The sequence below is a fragment of the Propithecus coquereli genome, unplaced genomic scaffold (genome assembly GCF_000956105.1).
Source record: "Propithecus coquereli isolate 6110/MARCELLA unplaced genomic scaffold, Pcoq_1.0 Scaffold213, whole genome shotgun sequence".
Taxonomy (NCBI): domain Eukaryota; kingdom Metazoa; phylum Chordata; class Mammalia; order Primates; family Indriidae; genus Propithecus; species Propithecus coquereli.
Genome location: NW_012146412.1, coordinates 2,980,086 through 3,003,191, shown reverse-complemented (window position 1 = coordinate 3,003,191; position 23,106 = coordinate 2,980,086). Strand labels below are relative to the sequence as shown.

General features: G+C 44.6%; 1 protein-coding gene across 1 annotated transcript in view; it reads left to right on the top strand.

The window, feature by feature from the left end:
- Nucleotides 1-23,106, top strand: part of NWD2 (NACHT and WD repeat domain containing 2) — a 188,670-nt gene that overhangs the window by 78,540 nt on the left and 87,024 nt on the right. Inside the window, exon 2 of the mRNA XM_012644481.1 lies at nucleotides 3,576-3,664. Within this exon, the coding sequence (XP_012499935.1) occupies nucleotides 3,576-3,664 (89 nt within the window). The remainder of the gene's footprint in view (nucleotides 1-3,575; nucleotides 3,665-23,106) is intronic.

Sequence of the window (23,106 nt, the reverse complement as noted above, 5' to 3'; positions counted from 1 at the left end):
ATGTTGGAAATTCTTCTTCTGTCATTTTAGTGTTCTGAGTTTGGTTAATGTCCCTTGCTGGGGAGCTGTTGTTCCTCTTTGGAGGTGTGCTTTCCGTTTGAGTCTTTATACTTCCAGAGTTCTTTCGCTGGTTCCTTCCCATCTGGATCAGTTGCTCCTTCTTGCCTTTAGATTTTCGTTGGGATAATGAATGACATGCCCTGTTTAGTCTCTGAGCCAGTAGGTGGTGTTTGTAGATGAGATTCAACCACACCCTTTATGATGAATCAGTAGATGCAGTAAAAGGGTGTGCAGGATGACCTCCCTGTCAGTAGGTGGCACTTGCAGGGAGGAGTGAGCTACAGTGCTGTTTTTGGGTCCTATAGCTAGGTCTTGTTCCTCTAGAGAGGCCCTCTTGTGCTTCAGGTGATGGGTGGGGCCCTGGGACTTCCAGGTGTGTCCTTGTTCTCCACCTCAGTGGGGGCAGGACAAGGAGTGAGTCTGGGTAGGGCTGGGTTGGGTAAGCCTGCCCTCAGGCTCCACAACTGCTGTTAGCAGGAGTCAAAGGTCTGCTCTTTGTTTCTGTGCAAAGCTGCTGGGAGGGGCTGAAATGGCTTGACTCTGCAGAAAGTCTGGGCTTGGGGGGGTGGGGCTGTCCGAGACCCACACTCTGGTACAGGTCTCGCTCCCCTCCACCCTCCCCCTCTCTGTGGCCCCTCCCAGGCCTCTGCCAGCAAGCGGGACCTCAGGCCGATGGATCGCCCCTGGCTGTGATGTGGGCCGGGAGGTTCCCTATCCAGGATCACAGCCTGAGCTGGGTGCACAGCCCTCTTTTGGGAGAAGGGCTGCCGCTCAGGCACGCTGATCTGCCCCTGAAGGCGCACACTCCTCAGTAGGCTCTTTCACAGATCTCTCCTCCGTGCCCCAGGGCAGTGCCATTGTGACCTAGGTGTACGGGGTCTGGTCTGCAGGCCTGTCCCCTGGGCCCTGGAGATCAATCCCTGACCCTGCTAGGGGGAGGGGTGCTGGTCTTGAATCACCTACAGTGTTCCCAAGCTGGATCGATTTCACTCCACCTCGGGATTTGCCCCGCTCTCCTGGAGTCCCAGGCAAGCAGCACCTGGGAGGGCTGGCGGGTAGGGAGCTCGCAGTCTGAGTACCCCTCAGTCTGCTGTAGGGCCCCAAAAGGAAAGGTCCCGTTCCTTGGAGATGCCCCCGTGTGATGGCTAAATTGTCTCTCTGGGCACACACGGGTAGGGAGGGGAAGGAGAGAACGGAGCACTATGACGTCTGCCGCTAGGCTCCGGTCTGCGCCCGGGGAGGTGCCCCGAGGGGGCTGGGAGCCCGGCGCTGAGTCCGCAAGAGGCCACTGCTCACTAGCGACGGCCATCTCTGGGCTGGTGTCCGCAGGTCTCTCCAGCCACCAGGAGTCCGAGATGCAAGGGAGGGGGAAGTTAACCGCTCCACCTACCCTTGTCGCTGGTCTCCAAGCCTCTGGGGACCTTTCTCCTTCCAGTTCTCCTCCGCAACGTCTTCCCGTGGGGTCTCCTATAGTTTCAGGCACCCTTCCTTCCGACCCTCACCCGATCTATGTTTCTCTGCTAGTTTATTTTTTTCTCTTTCTTCTAAAATTTGTCTTTTTTGCAGAGACCTTCTGACTGGCGGCTTTTCTCGTCCGCCATCTTGGCTTCTCTGAAGAGTTGTTTCTGTATTTATTTTTTAAAGTGACTTCTTTGTTATTTGGATTTTAAAGCTCTACTAAGGGCTTTCAGAGAGACTTATTGGATATCATCAGCTTTGTTGTGAAGTTATCATTTTCAGCTTCTAAAATGGGGCCAGGGAGGATGGGCACCTGGCGAAGGGATCACAGAAACTGTGTGAGCACGTGATATACGGCCTCCACCATTGCCACGCACCACGTGGGTCCTGCCTAGACGTACTGCCCGGGCGGGTGTTCTGCTTCCTCTTTGGGCTTAGAACCTCATTGGATCTAAGGTTGGAAAACACCCTATTTGTTTAGATCACAGGATAATCTAGAAGACCTTGTATTCCCCTGGACCTTTGATTTCCACATAAACACTGGTTCCTGTCACTCTGCCAGCCTGCAGCTGCATTTCAGACTCTCCCGATTAGTTATTTCCTTCTCTAAATAGGCTCAAGAACAGTAGGAAAATAGAATAGGTTGACACAGCATATGGCTGAATTTTCATGGACAGATTTCCTTGAGAATAGTAAGGAAATTCTTTTAAGATGGTATCTTTGTTAAAAATTATGTGGTATGCAAGTGTTTTATAGTTATGGCTGGGATCAAGGGACATTTAGCAAATGGTACTTTTCACAGGGTAACACATGAACCTAATTTTTTAAAGCTGTGCTCCTCGTGTTTCACTGACATTAGTTGGGCAAGGAGCAGCTTCTCTTTGCTATAAGAATCTTATAGTGTCATCATTGGTACAGCAAAATTGTTCAACACAGGTGGCTTTAGAATCCCTTTCTGGACAAAACATTCAACATTAAATACGTGCATGTTCTGTGATTCTTCCGGTTTCAGGTTCTCTGTTTCTTATGGTATTTTTTTGATGACAGGAGATAATAAAAAATATTTTATTTCAGAACTTTTAAATGGTGTGACACATGTAAGATGTGATAGTAAGTCCCTCAGCCCAGGGTGGGAGATGTTAAACTTCATGGACAGTCGAATCTACAGTGGGTGGGATCTGCTAGTTTTTGATGTTTGCTTCCGCACCATGCTGAATTTTGTAAAAGTTGTATTATTTCTTTTTTTTTTTTTTTTTTTGAGACAGAGTCTCACTCTTTTGCCCGGGCTAGCGTGCCATGGCGTCAGCCTAGCTCACAGCAACCTCAAACTCCTGGGCTCAAGCGATCCTCCTGCCTCAGCCTCCCGAGTAGCTGGGACTACAGGCACGAGCCACCATGCCCAGCTAATTTTTTCTATATATTTTCAGTTGTCCAGCTAATTTCTTTCTATTTTTAGTAGAGACGGGTCTCGCTTTTGCTCAGGCTGGTCTCGAACTCCTGAGCTCAAGCGATCCTCCCGCCTTGGCCTTCCAGAGTGCTAGGATTACAGGCGTGAGCCACCGCGCCCGGCCTAGTTGTATTATTTCTAAATACTCTAGGTAACAATGATGGAGTCTGGACTTTTTTTGGAAATCCGTAACAAAATAAATGTGTGTGTGTGTATATGTGTGTTTTGAAACTTTTATGTTTCATGGAGCTAAAACACCTGATAGCCCTACAATGATTTTCATACCTCTTCCAAAGACAGTGTGGTCATAGCTATTTAAGAGCTGCATGTGAAGGCCTGTGTGGGCGTAAAGAGTCAACTGTGAATTCTCAGCCCTACCAGCACACACAGAACTGACCGGTGGTCCATCCTACAGGCTTCTTACGCATGCCTGGTGGGTGGATCTCTGTGGAATTAAGAGCGGATCTATACCAGCAGCCAGATATCCTGTTATTTTACAACTCAGCACCCCAGCTTAATTATATTAATGTTAATATTTTAAGTTTTCATTTCTTTCTAGAAATATATCTATGGAATATTCACTATCTATGTGTTTGTTTTTCTACTGTAGACACGGGAGCAGAAAGACAGGCACTAAGAGAAAATGTGTACCCTAAACTGAGAGAATTCTGCAGAGAAAACTATGGATTGGAATTTCAGGTAACTCTAGTATTAATTTTGTTTTCAATTATATCCGCCAAATAACTAGTGTTTGTTTCTTGTCATAGCTTGGGTGGTATAAGAGACAACTTTTAAGCCCTGAAAATTTTCATTTCTTTAAGCATGAGTAAAAAGAACCATTGGCAATGGAAATAAAACATTTAGTCATTTTTCATGTTTTATGCTTTTATGCTGTGATTCTTGAACCCTGCCTGCTATTGGCTCATCTTTTTCTTTGCTTTTTTAACAGTCTCCACTAGTATCAAAAAATAAAGGTTTCTGAGGATCAGAGTTTAAGCTATGGTTTCTAGAAAGGTATTGCACCTAAAAATCGAGACCAACTTTCTAAGATTATTGCCTTTCAGCAGCCTGGTCAGTCCTTGCCTTCTGTCTTGCCTTTTAGTTTTTATTCACATTGTAGAATATCCTTTCTCCTGAGCATTTCAGGGCTTTACCATTTACCAAAAAAAAAATTATATCAGCGTTTCAGGAGAGAGTAACTGCAAACATCATTGCTAAAGTTCATGAACATTCTAACATTTTTATACCACATTGATTTTGCCACCTAATGAAAAAGTACTTGAAAACATTGGACAGATCTTGAACATCCACAAACCGAAAGAGTAAATAGCTCCTGCAACAGATAACATTATGTAGTCGGAATTTTTCAACCTCATTTACAATGGAAATCTTAACTCTCTGGTGCCATCTAAACTACACATTTACATTGTCAAGTGATGAATATGTAATAGAGTTTTGTGGTGCAAGAGTGCAAAACACACCATTGTTCATGGAAGAAAATTTCACCCTTCGTTCATTTCCTCCTGGGTAAATATTTATCTTGTGATGCCTTCTAATACCGCGTGATGCCTTCTGATATTATGTATAAAGTAATAGTCTCAAAATGGTTTCAAGCTCAATGCATAATATGTCAGCAGCAGACACACATATTGAATAGTCACCCATAAGTCACCATTCACTTGATAAATTGTGAACCTAAATTAAATTCCTTGTCATAAATTCATCACCGCCTTCTCCGAGGACTCTGGTTCTGCTGATAACAGGGTCCCAATTGTTACAAAACTTCCATCTGTCAAAATTCCCAAAGACTTAGACCCTCCTCGGGGACTCAATTACCGTAAGGGGGAAAGGCGTCCAAGCATATTAATCCCGTCTTTGAGTTTGTTTCGTTTTGCATCACTTTTGTCAGCAGAGGGAGGAAGTTGTTGAGCTATAGAGCAGCCTCCATAACACGTGGTGTTGACTAGGATTAGCTGAGGGCGGGAGGAAAAAGAAAAGTATATTTCCTGGATTAGAGGCAGGCACAGGAGAAGACAGATGCAGCAAAGGGAAAACTGTAGAAGGCAAGGCCCGTAGAATAAATTGATGGCAGGTTCGTCCTAGCAGGCACGCTGTCCCCGCGGAGACGCTGGACAGCAGAGGAAGCGGCGGTGGGCAGGGAGGGCGTGGGCCTGAGCCTGGCTCTCTGCAGGTCCTTCAGTTCAGTGTCTCAGATAGGGAGGGCAACACCTTGCCGGTCTGAGGTTGTGTTTAGAATAAAATAAAATATGCAAGATTACTTTCGCTTCTCCGCTCTGGACTTAACAGGAGGTCAAATACATAATATCTGAATCTTCTAAGAATCTGACAATATACTTTTTAGTATAGTCTTTTATGGTAGGTTCATTATAACCCACCCTGAGGATATGTTTTTTAGAGAAAGAGTTCTCTTCCCTCAACTGCAGCAAAATATGGTGCCAGAAGCTTCGTGAAAAGACTGTTTACCTCCTTAGTGTTCCTGATTCCATTGTGCATTAAACCCAGGAGAAACGAGTTTCCTAGAGTAACTCAAACATACCACATCTGTTTCACGCCCGCTTGCCTTGGCTGGTTCTGTCCTCTCTGCCCGGCGTGCTTTCCAGTCCGGCTCTTCCCGCTCCGCCTCCTGGGTCCTCCTGCTCCTACGACGCCTCCTATCCGATCTCAGGCTGTGCCTCTCCCCATCCGCCCGCTCCCTGCAGCTCCATGTGCTTCTCTTGGTTGCAAGAACACCCCAAGCCCATTCCCACTGAAAAATCTTGCCCTGGCTATTCTCTGTGCTGGGAATACTTACCCCCATCACCTTCCCATGGCTGCTTTCTTCATGTTCCTCAGTCCCCATGGAAAGGTCACTTCCTAGAGATGCTTCCCTAATGACCCAATCCAAAGTAACCACCTCTTTTATATTATACTATTTTAGTTCTTTGCATAGCTTCGGATATTTTTGTTTACTTATGTGTCAGCTTGCTTATCATCTTTCTCCCACCAGATTGTAAGTTCCACAAGGACAGAGGCCTGTCTGCCTTAATGACAGCTACATTCCTGTCCTGCAAGAGTCCCTGGCACATAGGAAACATCATGAGAATTTGTTGAATAAATGAATGTGAATGCATGAAAAAATGATCGAAGACTCAGCCAAAATATTACTTGTGGAAGAAAGCCTTCTCTGATCCTCTGTCCCTCCTAGGATGGGCCATTACCCTCCTCTTTGTGCCTCTAAAACCCAAAGCGTAACTCCCAATCATCCATCCAGTTCATTTAAGAAGTATTTGTTGAGCACTGACCACTCGGCAGTCAAGGTTCTACGTAATGGGAATACGGGAGCAAACCAAACAGAAACTCTTCTGTGGAGCTTCCAGTATTGCTGGGGGAGGCAGAGAAGACACAGATAAATAGCAGTAATAACAAATGCATTTTATTGAATAAGTGCTTTTATGAAAAATAAAGCAGGGAAAGAGAGGATAGGAAATGCCAGCTGGTCAGAGAAGGACTCAGTGCTAATATGACCTTTGAGCAGAGACCTGCAGAGAGTGACAGAGCAAGTCGTGCAGCTGTCTGGAGGTGGGGGGGTCTAGGCACAGGGAACAAGGACAAAGTCTGAGGCGGGAGCGTGTTTAGAATATTCTGGGAACGATAAAGAAGCCAAATGTGAGTGGAGTAAGGGAAATAATTATAGAGAACATCAAAGTCAGATCATAGGCAACCTTATTGGCCAAGATTAAGAACTTAGAATTTTACCGAGGTAGAAGGGAAAGCGTAATGTGATATACCCACCTCTAAGAGGTTTGCTCAGGTGCTATGAGTGGAATAGAATGGGGGGGAAGGAATGGCCAAAGCAGGGCGATAGTGCAAGCAAGAAGCGATTGTGGTAGGAACTAAAGTGAGCAGTGGAGAAAAGGAGACATCTGGTTAGGGAAACTTTTCATCACCTGCCCATAAAGTCTATTAATAAAAGTTCTCAGGACTAAGATTGTGTTTTATTCATCTTATCCTAATGACCAGTCAAGTAGCTGGCACATAGTAAGCCATTTAGCCAACTCTTAATTAAATTTACTTGATAGAATATGGAGTTACATTTTAAGCAAGCCCATATACTTTTATCTATGTGCCTGTTTGACAGGTGATTCTGTAGTACTTCCTTAATTTTTCATTTAAACATATTTCATACAATGCAGCAGACTCTGATTTATATGAACTCCAGTTAACACTATATGTGATATATACATACAGAGGTTGATTGCTCAGAGATGGAAACAGCTCAGCGGAAAGCACATCAAGCCCACTTAGAGCGAGGAACACCCATGGCTTCAGGAAACCACATGGTGTTTAAATAACGTGTTATTTGATTTGCTAGCATTCATTAAGTGCCTCCAGCTACACTTAAAAGTAAGAGCAAGGAGAAGAAATTGGGGAAAATACAGACAGACGAGGGTGGAAGCGGATGGCGCAGGAACCACGATGAGGTGTGTGTGGCTATACCCGTTCTGCTTTGCAGCTCCACGGCCCAGGCCCCGGTCTAACCCTCGCCGCTTCAAAAATAAGATGAGCAAAAAGCATCACAACTGGTCTCTTTTCTTGCTTCCTCTCAGTAGGTCGCAAGTCCTTGAGGAAGAGACTGGTTCCTGTTTAAGTCCCCAGGCCCAGAACAGAGGGTGGCGTTGAGTGGGGCTTAGTACAAACGCGTTCAGCAGAGCCGTCTACACCATCGCCCCACTTGAGGTTCCCTGTGCACCCCCGCCAGAGCCGCTTTATTGGAATGTCATGTTGGCAGTTCCTTTGCTTAAAAGTTTGTCATGGCTCCCTGCTGCCTATACGGTGTCTCTTTAGGTTGACCACAGGTGTGTGTTCAGCTTCATCGGGAAGCTGAACATCCTCCCGACACTAACAGTCCATGCCGCTCAAGCCATTCTTGGCCTGACCTCGGAGCACTTCTTGCTGGTTGCCCATTGCTGGCTCTAGATTCCCGTTCACTGTGTCTGTTTTGGTTCTCGCTTCCTATCAGAAATACCCTTTCTTCATCCCCAGCCATCCCACACCCCGCCCTTCAGAATCCAACTTACGACCTAGCTTTCCCAAGATGTCTTTTCTGATTCCTAAGTAGCCCCCCTCGTACTCACGGATCTGCCCCACAAAGGCCTGCTGGTACATTGAGCCAAGTTAGGTCAGGGACCTCTAAAGGGATGTTTAGCCGATCCGGATACCTAGGACACCTCCATTTTAAAAGCAATTTTCATCTGAGTCCAGCTACTCAGCTTGGTGTCACTCCTAAAGAATACCTTCTGACAGCCACCGTCTTTAGTAGACACCTATAACTCGGCCACAAAGTTCATAAAGCTCCTTTTTTTTCCACCTCTAACATGCAGTAAATCTCCAAGACCTGCCAATTCCACCTCCCTGAATACTTCTCCCATCTTTCCCCTTTGTTCAAATGTATATTATTGTCATCTTGACTGTTGCCATGGATACCCTAAACGGTCTATTTGCCTTCCTCCCTCCTTCTCCACCCTAACACCAAGCCCTCTGCCCACCTCACCCCCGAGGTCCATCCTCCACAGTGTTGCCATTCTGCTATTTCCGAGATACAGATCTGACTCTTTCATCCACGAGACACAGTCTGTGCTGCTTAGATCACATGCAAGTTCTCGTTTTCACTCCTGCCTACTCTTGAGGCCTATCTGTCGCCGTCTCCCACAGGCATCCTGTTCTAGCCTCTCTGAACTACATTTGTTCCCAGACATGTTCTCTCTTTCCCTGAGTCTTTACACCCACTGTGCCCTCTGGCTGGGGGCCCTTCAATTGCACCCCCCCAGGCAAATCAGTAGAATATTTTCACCTCGTTCTTTAAGAAACAGTGAATGTCCTTCTTTGAGATTCCAGAGTCTTTATTCCTAATCTTTACTAGCATATTATATTGTTTTAATTACTTTTTAAATGCCCCTCCCCCACTAACTGGGCCCTCTTAGAAATTAGCAATTGTATTACTTATATCTTCACATTAGCAGAATCTTTTAGAGTACCTGGTTCATACCAGATACATCATAAGTGTTGGTTGATTAAGTTCAATTTACTGACTATATGGCTGAGACCCAGAAGCCGGAAGTCTTCACCAGCACTGTGCAAAAGAAGTACAATGTGCGTTGCAAATGCAAGCCACATACGTAATTTTAGATTTTCTACTAACCATGTTTTAAAAACTAAAAGGAACAGGTAAAATTTATTTTAATAATATTTTAAGCCAGTATGTCCCAGACATTATCACCGCAACATGTAATCAGTATAAAAATTATTAACAAGGCATTTTACATTCTTGTTTTTATCCCAAGTTTCAAAGTCCAGTGTATTTTACACTCACAACACATTGCAGTTTGGGCCGGCCACGTTTCAAACGCTTGACAGCTGCACGTGGCCAGTGGTCCCTGGCTGGGCAGCAGAGCCCCAGATGGGAGTGGGGTCTGAGTGGGATCGTCCTGAAGGGATAAACTCCTGACTGCCCAGTGACAGGAGTCGAGCTGAGAGCGATGGAGACTGTAGCTAGAGGAGCTGCAATGGGAATGGGAATTCATCTGCACATGTAGAAAAAAAAAAAAATCCAGAACATGTTTAAGAAAATAATTCTTTCACATGTCAAATGAGTAACTTTTTCTTTTATTTATCACTTTCGGGCATTGTATTAGTAGGGTACATAAACTGAAATGGTTAAGGCCACTTGCACAACTGCTATGGAATCAGCACTGAGTGTCTATAATGTATGAGACAACAGAATAAGACTTATGGTCAGTGGTTTGCTGTGTTAATGCTTGAAACTTGATGTCAAGAGAGGCAGGTGATGGAAACTCCTAACTCCTTTTAGTTAATCCAATCTTAAATTAACAGTCTTTGTCTTAATGGGTGCCGTTTGTTGCCTTTTGCCAACTGTAGCTTTTGAAAGTAATTTCCTCCACATGCCTTTGCAGTTAAGTGACAACTCGGTCTCAGAGTGGGAACTCTCCCTCACGTGTGGGCCTCAGCCCTTTTCCTTGGCTCTGACAGGTAAGTGTTGGGTTCCTAGTTGTGTAGGGAGGCGTGAGGGTGAAACCTGCAGCTCCTCCCAGCAGGAAGATCTTGACTGTACCTACTTTGTGCCCCAGAATAACAATACGATGTTACCTGAAGGCACCAAAGAGGTGGACGCTCATCCTGGATGTGTTTGTCATTTTGCACTGCTATAAAGGAATGCCCAAGGCTGGGTAGTTGATAAAGCAAAGAGGTTTATTCAACTCACAGTTCTGCAGGCTGTACAAGAAGCGTCACGCCAGCATCTGCTTCTGGTGAGAGTTTCAGGGAGCTTCCCATCAAGGCGGAAGGCAAAGGGGGAGCGGGTGTGTCACATGGCGAGAGAAGGAACAGGAAAGGAGGAGGTGCCAATTTATTCAATTTATTTATTTTCTTTTTTTAAATTTCAGAATATTATGGGGATACAAACATTTTGGTTACATATATCGCCTTTGCATGGCCCAAGCCAGAGCTACAAGTGTGCCCACCCCCCATACAGTGCGGGTGCCCTCCGCACCCATTAGTTACGCGTTTACCCAGCCCTTCCACCCCCCTCCACCTGCCCGGCAACCGATGAGTATTACTTCCGTGTGAGCACCTAAGTGTTGATCAGTTAGTACCAATATGATGGTGAGTACATGTGGTGCTTGTTTTTCCATTCTTGTGATATTTCACTTTGAAGAATGGGCTCTAGCTCCACCCAGGATAATACAAGAGGTGCTAGTTCACCATTGTTTTTTATGGCTGAGTAGTACTCCATGGTATACATATACCACATTTTATTAATCCACTCATGTATTGATGGGCACTTGGGTTGATTCCACATCTTTACAATTATGAATTGTGCTGCCATAAACATTTGAGTGCAGATGTCTTTATTATAAAATGTCTTTTTTTCCTTTGGGTAGATGCCTAGTAGTGGGATTGCTGGACCAAATGGTATTTCTATTTTTAGTTCTTTGAGATATCTCCAAATTACTTTCCACAGAGATTGTACTAATTTGCAGTCCCACCAGCAGTGTATGAGTGTTCCTATCTCTCTGCATCCACACCAGCATTTGTTGTTTGGGGACTTTTTGATAAAAGCCATTCTCACTGGAGTTAGGTGACATCTCATTGTGGTTTTGATTTGCATTTTCCAGATATAAAACCATCCTCATATCATCATCTAATCTTTGACAAAGCAGACAGAAATATACACTGGGGAAAAGAATCTCTATTCAATAAATGGTGCTGGGAAAGTTGGATAGCCACATGCAGAAGATTGAAACTGGATCTGCACCTCTCACCTGTCACAAAAATCAACTCACGATGGATAACAGACTTAAACCTAAGACATGAAACCTTAAGAATTCTAGAAGAAAATGTTGGGAAAACTCTTATCGATATCGGCCTAGGCAAAGAATTTATGAAGAAGACTCCCAAAGCAGTCACAGCAGCAACAAAAATAAATAAATGGGACCTGATCAAATTAAAAAGCTTCTGCACAGTCAAGGAAACTATCATTAGAGTGAACAGACAGCCTACGGAATGGGAGAAAATATTTGCTCTCTACACATCTGATAAAGGGCTGATAACAATCTATATAGAACTTAAGAAAATTAATAAGAAAAAAATCAAACAATCCCATTAAAAAGTGAGCAAAGGACATGAATAGAAACTTTGCAAAAAAAGACAGAATAATGGCCGGCAAACATATAAGAAAGTGCCAGGCTCTTTGAAACAGCCAGCTTTCCCATGAACAAATGCTGTGAGAACTCACTCACTATCACAGGAGGGCACCAAACCGTTCATGAGGGATCCACCCTCATGACTGAAACGCCTCCTACCAGGCCCTGCCTTCCACACTGAGAATCAAATCTCAACGTGAGGTTTGGAGGGGCCACACATCCAAACCACATCACCAGGCAAAGGTACCTCCTGGGGCCCTTTTGTTCTGGGACTTGCCTGCTCTTACTTGCTGAGGTTCCGTCTCTCCGTGTTTCCTTTGACAGTGCAGGTCCAGACCCATCCACCTGGTTTCTTTCTCCCTAGACCCCAGCGAGAGCATTATCTTCCTCTTAAGCTGCTGCCTGTGTGTGAGAAATCCCTACGTCAGCATCTGCAGTTCTCTCACCTCCATGATTCTGTTTCTTTGAATGTTAATGTGTTTAAAACCAAACTCATCCTTCCTCCCCCTTCCTAGTTTCTCAATTGCTACTACTTCCAGTCTTCGAGACTTTAAACTCTTGGCTCGTAGTCCATTCTTCCTCCCTTTACAACCTAGATCCAAGCTGCCACTGTTGCGATTGATTCATCTGCTGCAGTGTTTCTTAGAAGCTCGCCTTCTCTTTCCATTTCGCAAGTCTCTGCCTTTGCTCAGGCTTTCATTTCTTAATAGCCGAATGACAGCGGCAGCCTTTTCCTGACCTTCCCCACCCTTGGGGTTTTTGTGTTTGGGTCCAGACTGTACACAGCTGTTCAGACCATCTTCCTTGAACACTATGTACCAGATCCCAATTGACTCTTAAGAGATGCACAGGTTTTCTCACATTTTTTATGTCTCAGAAATCAGGATTCATCTGACGGATGAATTGTGTGTCGTCATGTAATTGGCAGTGTATTTCTTTTTTAGTGGTGTGGACAATATTGGAGCAGCCTGCAACTGATAATATTTTAGATTCAGTAAAATGCAGCATGTTGTGTCATTTATGGGGAATAGGGTAATGGTAAGAATTTTTCCGTTGAAAAGACTAGGGTTCAAATCCTGGGTCTGCAGGTAGCCAGGCCTGTGACTCTGGGCACATTGCTGGACGTCTTCGACACAGATGACTCCTGTGTAGAGTGGAAGGGGTGGTGATTACCTTCCAGGAACGCCGTGGGAATTCGGTGCGGTCACAGAGTGCCTGGCACGTGAAGATACTCAACCAGTGTTATTTTCTGTCTGTCTTCACCTTAATAATTTTTTCTCCTGATCAGGAACCTAGCGTGATGAAATTATTCGTGTGTGTGTGTGTGCGTGTGCGTGTGTGTGTGTGTATATTTTGTTTGTTTGTTTATTTTGTCTTGTTTTTTGCTTTCTAACTATAGTAAAAGCTCTTTGTCCTGTTCCTTCCAAGGCATGCTGAAATGAGTGGTCTGATGAGTGCTTAGCGTATGGTACAGAAGGAGTGTGAATGTGAGAAAATATTCAGGAAGTAGACATTGATTGCCTCACATGTGAAAAAGGATTATGCAGCAAGACAAAAACCTGGCAGTGAGGCTATTGGCTTGAGAGAAGATGTCCCTAAATTCTTTTAATCGTGTCTTTGGTGCACTAACCAATCCTGTAGGACTCAGCCCACGGAGGTCTACTATGTAGGAAAAAGGGTCCGGTTTGTCGGTACGGCAGAGCCAGGCCCTGCCCTTTGCTGTCTCTGGGCGAGTGGTGGAGGGAGGCAGAGTTCAGCAGACTTGTTTGTCCATCCCCTTTTTCTGAGCAGAGCCTGTCTCTGCTCTCTACCTAGGACTCTGGAAATAGAATGCCTTTCAACACCCCTCCAGTCTCCCTGCAGCCTGGACATGCATGGCCACCTCATAGTCGTGGCAGCAAGAGACCATGAGGTCTGACTTTGTTATCATGTGTCACATACACGCAGTTGGGAGCCACTGCCAGTCCCACGGCAGGCAGAAGGGACCACACAAAGGCCGGGGGGGATGCAAAGCAACACCAGTCTCTGACCAAGCTGTGAGGCAAAGGCCAGTCCACGGGCTCCACCCGCCCCAAACCCAGCGTGACTCCCCGCAGCCAGGTGGCCAGCAAGCGTCTCCTGGGGAATGGGGAGCCAAGCCTTTTGAGCCTCGGCGTCTTGATCCAAGAGTGAACGAGCACAAAATAGAGGCTTCCTGAAAACACCAGTTTTTGAACTGTGGTTTAAATGGGATAGAACTGAAAGTTCCCTTTATCCCCCTAACCACAGGATGGAGACTTGGGCAGGAAGCCCAGACTAGTTCTCGACAAAGTGGAGAAGCTCCATTCTCTGTGCACGTCAGAGCTGCAGGTTAGGTTAAGTTTGTGGGTCTCACGGGAGCTTGGCCTTACCGGTAATTCCCGAACTGAGCAACTCCTTTCTCTCACTCTGCAAGTCCGTCGTCAGTCGTTCCTCCCTGCTTCTCCTCCACGTCCTCTCGCCTGACAGCCGTCCTGTTCCGTCCAGCCCAGTCTCCTTCTCCGGACACGTTTTTTTCCACTCCCAACTGTCTGCCTGGTCGGGAATCTCAAGATGCATCTTACCCCCTGAGTTACCGAAATATGTCACTGGCTTTACAGCTGACAAGCTTTGTTGTGACTCCCTTGGTCTTCTCTCCACGTTGTCTGGCGATCGCCCCTTTTCTGTTTTCCCCGTATCAAATGGATGCTTCTCTCTGCAGCGAACGCCTCTCATGGAATCGCACGTCATTTCACAGGGCCAGAGCTCCATCCTGTTCAGGTCTCCCCACATGTCCGTCCTGTCCATCAAAGCCTGGACAGGTCTGCCCAAGCCGACACTCCCTACGAGGATTATAAGCATATTGCATCGTCCTTCTCCCATCCATGTGAGTGAGCCAGTTTATAAAAAGGGGGGAGGAGATAAACAAAGACGATGAGAGACAGAAGGAAAGGAAAGTATGCCGTCACGGTTGACCTCCATGACTCCCATTTAACTGTGAATATTGGCCGACCATTTCGGCAGCATGGAATGGCTCTTCTGGAATGCTCATGCCTGATTTCCAGAGGCAGTATTATTGTTCTTCCTTTACTTTGTACTCATAGACGATCTTTTACCTAATGTTTCTCCTAAATATAGAGCAGTGACATTGTGGGAAGCTCCAGAATTTACTGGAGGAGCTATACTTTGCTGAGCATTTATTTCTGCTAAATTGTGGCTGTCTGATTACACCAACAGTGAAAATCTCCCAAGAGGATTAGTCCTTTAATAAACAGAATGAGAGAGATTGTTGCCCACTTGCAGGTGACATTTAAGTGTCCCAATTGAGTACAGTCACCACGAAGCCTCTTTCAAATTCTGAACACACAGTAGCTACTTCTTTCCATCCTTATCTTTTATTTCTTTTAGGAGGGAGGGGGGACCATTTAACAAGTCTTCATATAGTAAAAAGAGTACTCATTTAAGAGGTCTGCTTTGTCAATAATTAGATATAGTCCCTTGAAAAAGTACCTTAACTTCCATTTTCTCATCTATAATGTGTTTCTTGTACCTGATCTTTAAGTTTCCTTTTAGCTTCCAAAATGTATGATGCTGTGACCTCAGCATTTCTGCATGGGCAGGCCAAGTCACATTTCTGTCTTCGCTGAGCTGTTCTGTGTATTCAGAAAGGCCTCCCACCCTCTCTGAAGAACAGTCTGCTATGTACCTGTCCTTCAAGTCCAGACTCATATGTTACCTCCTCATTGGCATTTACCCCAGATCCCCAGGGGCAGATTTAGGTGCTTGGTCCCCTGAGTGTCATTCATCATTCGCAGACATTTATTGAGCATCTACTGTGCACCAGGCAGAGTTGTGAGTGCAGTGGATACCCTAGTGTTGAGAACAGTCGTGGCCCTCAGGGAGTTTACAGTCTCACAGAGCAGGTAGCCATAGACGACAGTGCCCGGGTGATGCTTGCTGCCCAGCAAGTGCAGCGGGCTGTGGGCGCGTATAACGGGGCAGGAGGAAGGGCTGTGGAGGAACTGATGCCTAAGCGGAGCCCTGGAGGATGGGTGGAGGGAGGTGACCAAGTTAAAAAGAATATTCCAGACAGAGAAAACATATTTTATAGGCAGATTTGCTAGAGAACCTTACTACCTGCCAGGCACTTATCTGTAGTGCTATGTACACATTAACTTGTTTAATCCTTGCTATAAGCCTAGGAGACAAATTTCATCTTCCTCTTTTTATTAGGTAAGGAAACTTAGAAATACAGAAGTAAATGACTGCTGAAGATCCCGAAGTGAGTAAGTGGCAGGGTCGGGAGTTGGACTGAGGCAGTCTAGCCCCAGTGTCCATGCTCGTAATCGCTGCACCGTACAGCCTCTTCTGTTCAGCTAAGTGGGGATTTATGCAGATGGCCGCCGACTTAGTATGGTTTGGCTTACGATTTTCTGACATTATGGTGGTGCGAAGCCACACACATTCAGTAGAAACCGCACTCTGAGTACCCGTACACCATGTTGTTTTCTACTTTCAGTATTCGATAAATTACAAGAGATATTCAACACTTTATTATAAAATAGGCTTTGTGTTAGATAATTTTGCCCAACTGTGGGCTAATGTAAGTGTTCTGAGCACACTCAAAGTTTGCTAGGCTAAGCTATGATCTTTGGTGGGTTAGGTGTATTAAATGCATGTTCAACTGTGGATATTTTCAACTTATGATGGGTTTATCAGGCTATAACCCTGTTTTACTTGGAGGAGCATCTGTGTGTATGTATAGATATGTAAATATAAGTTTATATACGTAAATGTGTGCATGTATAAATGTGTATTTAAATACATATACATGCTATACATATACATATATGTGTGAAAGCATGTATGTATAGCCAGAGCATGAACAATAAGGGAGAACATGATATGAAATGATGTTGGCAAGTGGGCAGGGACCAGATCATGGAAGAGCTCAGCTGGTGAATCAGGTCATGGGTTCTAGATAGCGTCTTCCAGATGACAGGAAGCTGAAGCATGGAAGGTGTTGTAAAATAGTGTTAAAAACCCACATTCAAATTCGACCTCTCCTACTTGCTTCCTGTGTGACTTTGGGCAAGTTACTTAACTTCTCTGTGCCTCCGATTTTCATCTATAAAACAGGGATAATAGTTCTGTCTACTTCATAAGTTTGTTTAAGGAGTAAACAAGTTGCTTTATATAGTGTCTGTCCAAGTAAAAAAAAAAAATCTTAGCTCTGGTGATCAGATTTACATTTCTAAAAGGGTGTCTCATGTGGGTAATGGGTTAGAGGGAGCGAGAAGTAAGCAGGGAGATAACTCAGGGAGCTACAGTGGTGATGCAGGTGCATGTCCCCTCACAGGGTCGCTCAGACACAGTGGTTGCCAAAATCCAGGTGACACGCAGGAAGAGAGCCAACTTTGGGTTTTTCACTAAAGGCATTCTTTGTGGTCACATCCTGACACTGAAGGGAGCTGTTCCCCACCCCCGCCCCGGCAGCCTGGTTCCTTTTTGCAGGGAACTTTTCCAGCCTGGACACCCAGCAGCTTCCATCTTGTCACTTCTCCTCTGCCCCTCAGCATTCCTGATCCCTTCTCTGTCTCTAAATGCGCGCTAAGCCTTGGTAGTCAGAGGTCCTGCCTTAGTTCCTGGGCGAGCGTGGAGCTGTTCCTTACATCACACTGTAACTGTTAGGACTGCCCGGAGACCAAATCTCTCAAGACACAGGGCAGCAGGTCCAGGCAGTTAGCTGTCTTCATGGAGCTTTGGGTGACGCATCATCCAGCCTCAGATGGTTGGAATCTCCTCCTGGCGATTGGACATGACTCCTGGGGCCAGTCCTTCCTTCCTGGGCTTGATTTTAGGACCTGCTTTTCCCAGAACTGCCTATTTTAGTCGTGCTCCCATATATCTCTGTCATATATGTCATGACCAAGAGGATAATCGCTGGAGACCTAAGCTCAGTATTCATAATAGTTCTAGCAACAGTGCAGCCATCGACGCTGTGGACCTGGCGTGAGCCGTGCATCTGAGGCAAGGCGTGCTCACCGGAGAGAGCACGACCGCGCGTATAAACCATAACTCGTCAGCGGTGAACGTATCTAATAAAGCCAGGCTGAGTTTGAACACTCTTCTTTGCTAACCTTCTTCAGTGAGATGAACATGGTAGAAATGGGAGACAAATACTAAAACAAATCCAAGTGAGTGCTGTTTCACCACTGTATTGACCTTAGAGAGCTGTGTGCTTCGCACAACGATGTCGTCTCTGTTCAAAGCTTTCTGAACCTGCTGTATTTCTTTGAATACTTTTAGTGGTGGCAGATGTTAATCCATTTGAGAATAGATTTTATTTACTTGAAAGAGGTAAAGGTCTTTTAAAAGCCATGTCCTATATGTGTAAAGGCCAGTAAGGCTGGAGAAATACCATTTTTAATCAAAACTTCAACTATAAAATGATAAGATTTTTTTCCCTGCAAAACGAAATTATTCCTAAAGAGGAGAGGCCCTGAGCAGTGGCAGAGTCACTGGAATGAGTGTGCAGCCTCCCGCCGTAATAACGTTGAAGAACAGCCTTCATTTCAGGACTGGGTTTGTTTAAAAAAAAAATCAGTCATATTATCTCTGCAGTTACAATTCTGTTTTGTATTCAGATTGTGTCCTATGGTATGGGTATGAAAAAATTGAGAAAAAATATTTTGGAAAATATTTAAGTTCCAAGGCTCTTTCTGTAGAAATGATAGTATGAGGCCATTATGAATTCAGATTGGACTCTTTTTTTAGAATAAAGCATTAGGCTATTATTTGTTTCTTACAGGTTGCTTTATTGTTAGGTAATCTTGATATTTAAATGACAACATGTGATTTTAAGGTATAAAATTTATTAGGGCTTATTTGCTGGCTTTTTGTTTTTAGACCATTTAGTACATTATAATAAGCATGATAAATTAGCTTCCCTAAGAATTTTTTAAAACAAGTGAGATGGTTTTAAGTAAAAAAAAAAGATATAATCAAATTACTTCCCTGAGCTTTTATACTTAAATGATGAAATAAGTAAAGGCACATAAAATGTGCTGTCAACAAGTTAGTATTCCAATAAATAGTAAATTAGATTCTAGCAGTGGCGGTGCCTGGACATTAGGCTAAAAGCTAAACTTAATTTTTTAAAGTGTGTAATAAATCTCTTGTTGAGCACTTTAGGTTCCAAGACTTTTTTGCCAGTTATTGATCATGCAGATATATGGTGTATCTGTCTGCCCAAAGTGTTGTTTTTTTATTGCACGAGTTGGATGTTTCATTTATTTATTTCCTCTCTGTCTTCATGGTTGCTTGGTTTTATCTTCTTTTTATCATTTCTACCTATAAATACATACGCGAAAGAACAGTTTAAGGGAGGAAAGCTGGAAGCAGGAGAATATTAACAAAGCTATTGAAATACGAAGACAGGGAGCTACGAAGGCCTGGGCGAGGGCACTGGTGGCCATCGCGGGAGGACATGGCAGATGCAAAAGCTATTAGAAAAGACCCTCTTGAGCGGCACATATATCATGATATTTTGGCTTCTGAAGTGAATAAAATAGTAAAAATCGATAAATGAAAGCCCTGTTTTGACATTTTTATTCTGATCATTTGCTCCCTACTTGGTGACATTTTGTACTTAACTTAAACATACACCATTCTTGCACTCAACTACACTGTAAGCAGGGGATAGAAGACCTGTAGAAAATTGCAGTACAAATCGATAGGTGTTATTTTTTAAACTGCTTTATTCAATTTACATACCATAAAACTCACCCATTTAAAGTGTATGATGCAATGGTTTTTAGTATATTCACAGTTACGTAACAGTTCAGAAAATCAATTTTAGAACATTTTTGTCACCCCAAAAAGAAACCCTATGCCCTTTAACCGCCCCTCCCCCATCACCCCATTCCCCTCCCTGCTAGCCCTAAGCAACCTACTTTTTGTCCCCATATATTTGCCCATTCTAGACATTTCATATAAATGGAATCATACAATATGTGGTCTTTTGTGATTGGCTGCTTGCATTTAGCATAATACTTTCACAGTTCATCCATGTTGTAGCATGCACCAGTATTTCATTGCACTGCTTGTTATTGCTGAGCAGTATTCTGTGAATATTACATGCATATACCATATTTATTTATCCATTGGTCACCTGACAGACATTTGGATTGTTTCTACTTTTTGGCTGTTATGAATAATGCTACTGTGAACATTCATGTGCAAGCTTTTGTGTGGGCGTTTCCATTTCTCTTGGGTGTATACCCAGGGTAGAATCGCTGGCAGCAGAATTGTGGTAACTCTGTGTAACCATTTGTGAAACTACCAGACTGTTTCCAGCGTGGCTGAAACGTTTTATATTCCCATTAGCAATGAATGAGGGTTCCAATTTCTCTACATTCTTGCCAACACTTATTATCGGTGTTTTTTCTTATAGCCATCCTGTGAAGTGTTATTGCATTATACTTTTGATTTTTATTTCCCTGATAACTAATAATTTTGAGCATCTTTTCATATGTTGGAAATTTATATATATTCTGTGGAAAAGTGTCTACTCAGCCCTGTTACCCACTTTAAATTGAGTTATTAGTCCTTTTATTATAGCGTTGTAGGAGTTCCTTATATATTCTAGACAAAAATCTATACAAATATATGTTTTGCAAGTATTTTCCTCCATTCTGTGTTTATAGTTTTCATTGTCTTGATAGTGTCCTTTACAGCACAATTTTTTTTTTTTTAATTTTGAGGAAATCTAATATATTTTTTCCTTGGTGATTTGTACTTTTAGTGTCATATCTAAGAAACTATGGTCAAATCCAAGGTCACAAATATTTATTCCTGTGTTTTAATCATTTTATAGTTTTAGCTCTTGAATTTATGTCTGTGATTTATTTTAACTGTTTTATATGGCATGAGGTAGGGGTTAAGCTTAATTCTTTTCACGTGAATATCCAGTTGTCTCAACACCATTTGTTGAAAAGGCTATGCATTCTTCCTTGAATTGTCTTGGCACCCTTGTTGAAAATCAGTTGACCTTAAGTGTGAGGATTTATTTCTGTATTCTCTATTTTATTCCATTGATTGGTATGTCTGTCCTTATGCTAGCATGATACTGTCTTGATTTTTGTACCTTTGTAGTATGTTTGAAATCTGGAAGTGTAAGTTCTCCAACTTTGTTCTTCTTTTACAAGATTGTTTTGGATATCTTGGGTCTCTTGATTTCCATATGAATTTTAGGATGAGCTTGTCAGTTTCTGCAACTAAACCAGCTGAGAATTTTATAGTGATGGCATTTAATCTGTAGGTTAATTTGGGGAATATTGCTATCTTAACAATATTAAGACTAACAATCCATGAATATGGATTGTCTTTATACTTATTTAGATCTTCTTTAATTTATTTCAACAATTTTTTGTGGATTTCAGAGTATAAATTTTGTATTTTTCTTAAATTTATTCTTAATTCCTATTTCTTTTTTCTGATGCTCTTTTAAATGTAATTGTTTCTTTAATTTTATCATAGATTGTTCATTGCTAGTATAGAAAAATACAGTGGTTTTTTTTTCTTTTTTTGGTATATGGATCTTGTATCCTACAACCTTCCTCAATTCATTGATTAGTTTTGTTTCTTTATTGGATTCCTTAGAATTTCAGCATACCAGATCATGGCATATGGATGCATTTTGTTTTTCTTGACTCATTTCCTTGGCTAGAACTTCCAGTACAGCGTTGAATAGAAGTGATGAGAGTGGGAATCTTTATCTTGTTCCTGATCCTAAGCGGAAAGCCTTCAGGTTTTCTCCATTAAGAATGGTATTAGTGAAGATGGCGGATGAGACAAGCCGCCAGTCAGAAGGTCTCTGCATAAAAGACGAATTTTAGAAGAAAGAGAAAAAAAAATAAGTGAGCAGAGAAACATAGATCGGGTGTGAGGGTCGGAAGGAAGGGTGCCAGAAACTACAGGAGACTCCACGGGAAGACGTTGCGGAGGAGAACTGGAAGGAGAGAGGTCCCGAGAGGCTTGGAGACCAGCGACAAGGGTAGGTGGAGCGGTTAACTTCCCCCTCCCTTGCATCTCGGACTGCTGGTGGCTCCTGAGCACTGGAGAGACCTGACGACACCAGCCCAGAGAGGGCTGCCGCCAGCGATCAGTGGCCTCTTGCGGACTCAGCGCCGGGCTCCCAGCCCCCTCGGGGCACCTCCCCGGGCGCAGACCCGAGCCCATCGGCAGACGCCATAGTGCTCCATTCTCTCCTTCCCCCTCCCTACCCATGGGTGCCCAGAGAGACAATTTAGCCATCACACGGAGGCATCTCCAAGGAACGGGACCTTTCCTTTTGGGGCCCTACAGCAGGCTGAGGGCAGACTGCGAGTTCCCTACCCGCCAGCCCTCCCAGGTGCTACTTGCCTGGGGACTCCAGGAGAGCGGGGCAAATCCCGAGGTGGAGTGAAATCCATCCAGCTTGGGCGCCCTGTAGGTGATTCGGGACCAGCGCCTCTCCCCCTGGCAGGGTCAGGGATTGATCTCCACGGTCCAGGGGTCAGGCCTGCAGACCACACCCCGTGCAGCCGGGTCGCAGTCGTGCTGGCCTGGGGCACGGAGGAGGGATCTGTGCAGGAGCCTACTGAGGAGTGTGCGCCTTCAGGGGTGGATGGGCGTGCCTGACCGGCGGCCCTCCTCCTAGAGGAGGGCTGTGCACCCAGCTCAGGCTGCGATCCTGGGTGCAGAACCTCCCAGCCCACGTCACAGCCAGGGGGAATCCATCGGCCTGAGGCCCCGCTTGCTGGCGGAGGCCTGGGAGAGGCCACGGAGAGGGGGAGAGTGGAGGGGAGCGAGACCTGCTCCAGACTGCAGGCCTTGGGCAGCCACAGCCACCAAGCCCAGACTTTCAGCTGAATGGACCCATTTCAGCCCCTCTCGGCAGCTCTGCACAGAAACAGAGCAGAAGTTGATCCCTGCTAGAAGCAGTTGTGGAGCCTGAGGGCAGGCTTACCCAACCCAGCCCGACCCAGACTCACTCCTCCCACTGAGGGGGAGAATAAGCACACACCTGGAAATCCCAGGGCCCAACCCACCACCCGAGGCACAAGAGGGCCTCTCTAGAGGAATAAGAGCTAGCTACAGGACCCAAAAACACCACCGCAGCTCGCTCCTCCTTGCAAATGCCACCTACTGACAGGGAGGTCATCCTGCACACACTTTTACTGCATCTACTGATTCATCATAAAGGGTGTGGTTGAATCTCACCCACAAACACCACCTACTGGCTCAGAGACTAAACAGGGTGTACCATTGTCCAAACGAAAATTTAAAGGCAAGAAGCAACAACTGACCCAAATGGGAAGGAACCAGCGAAAGAACTCTGGAAGTATGAAGACTCAAACGGAAAGCACACCCCCAAAGAGG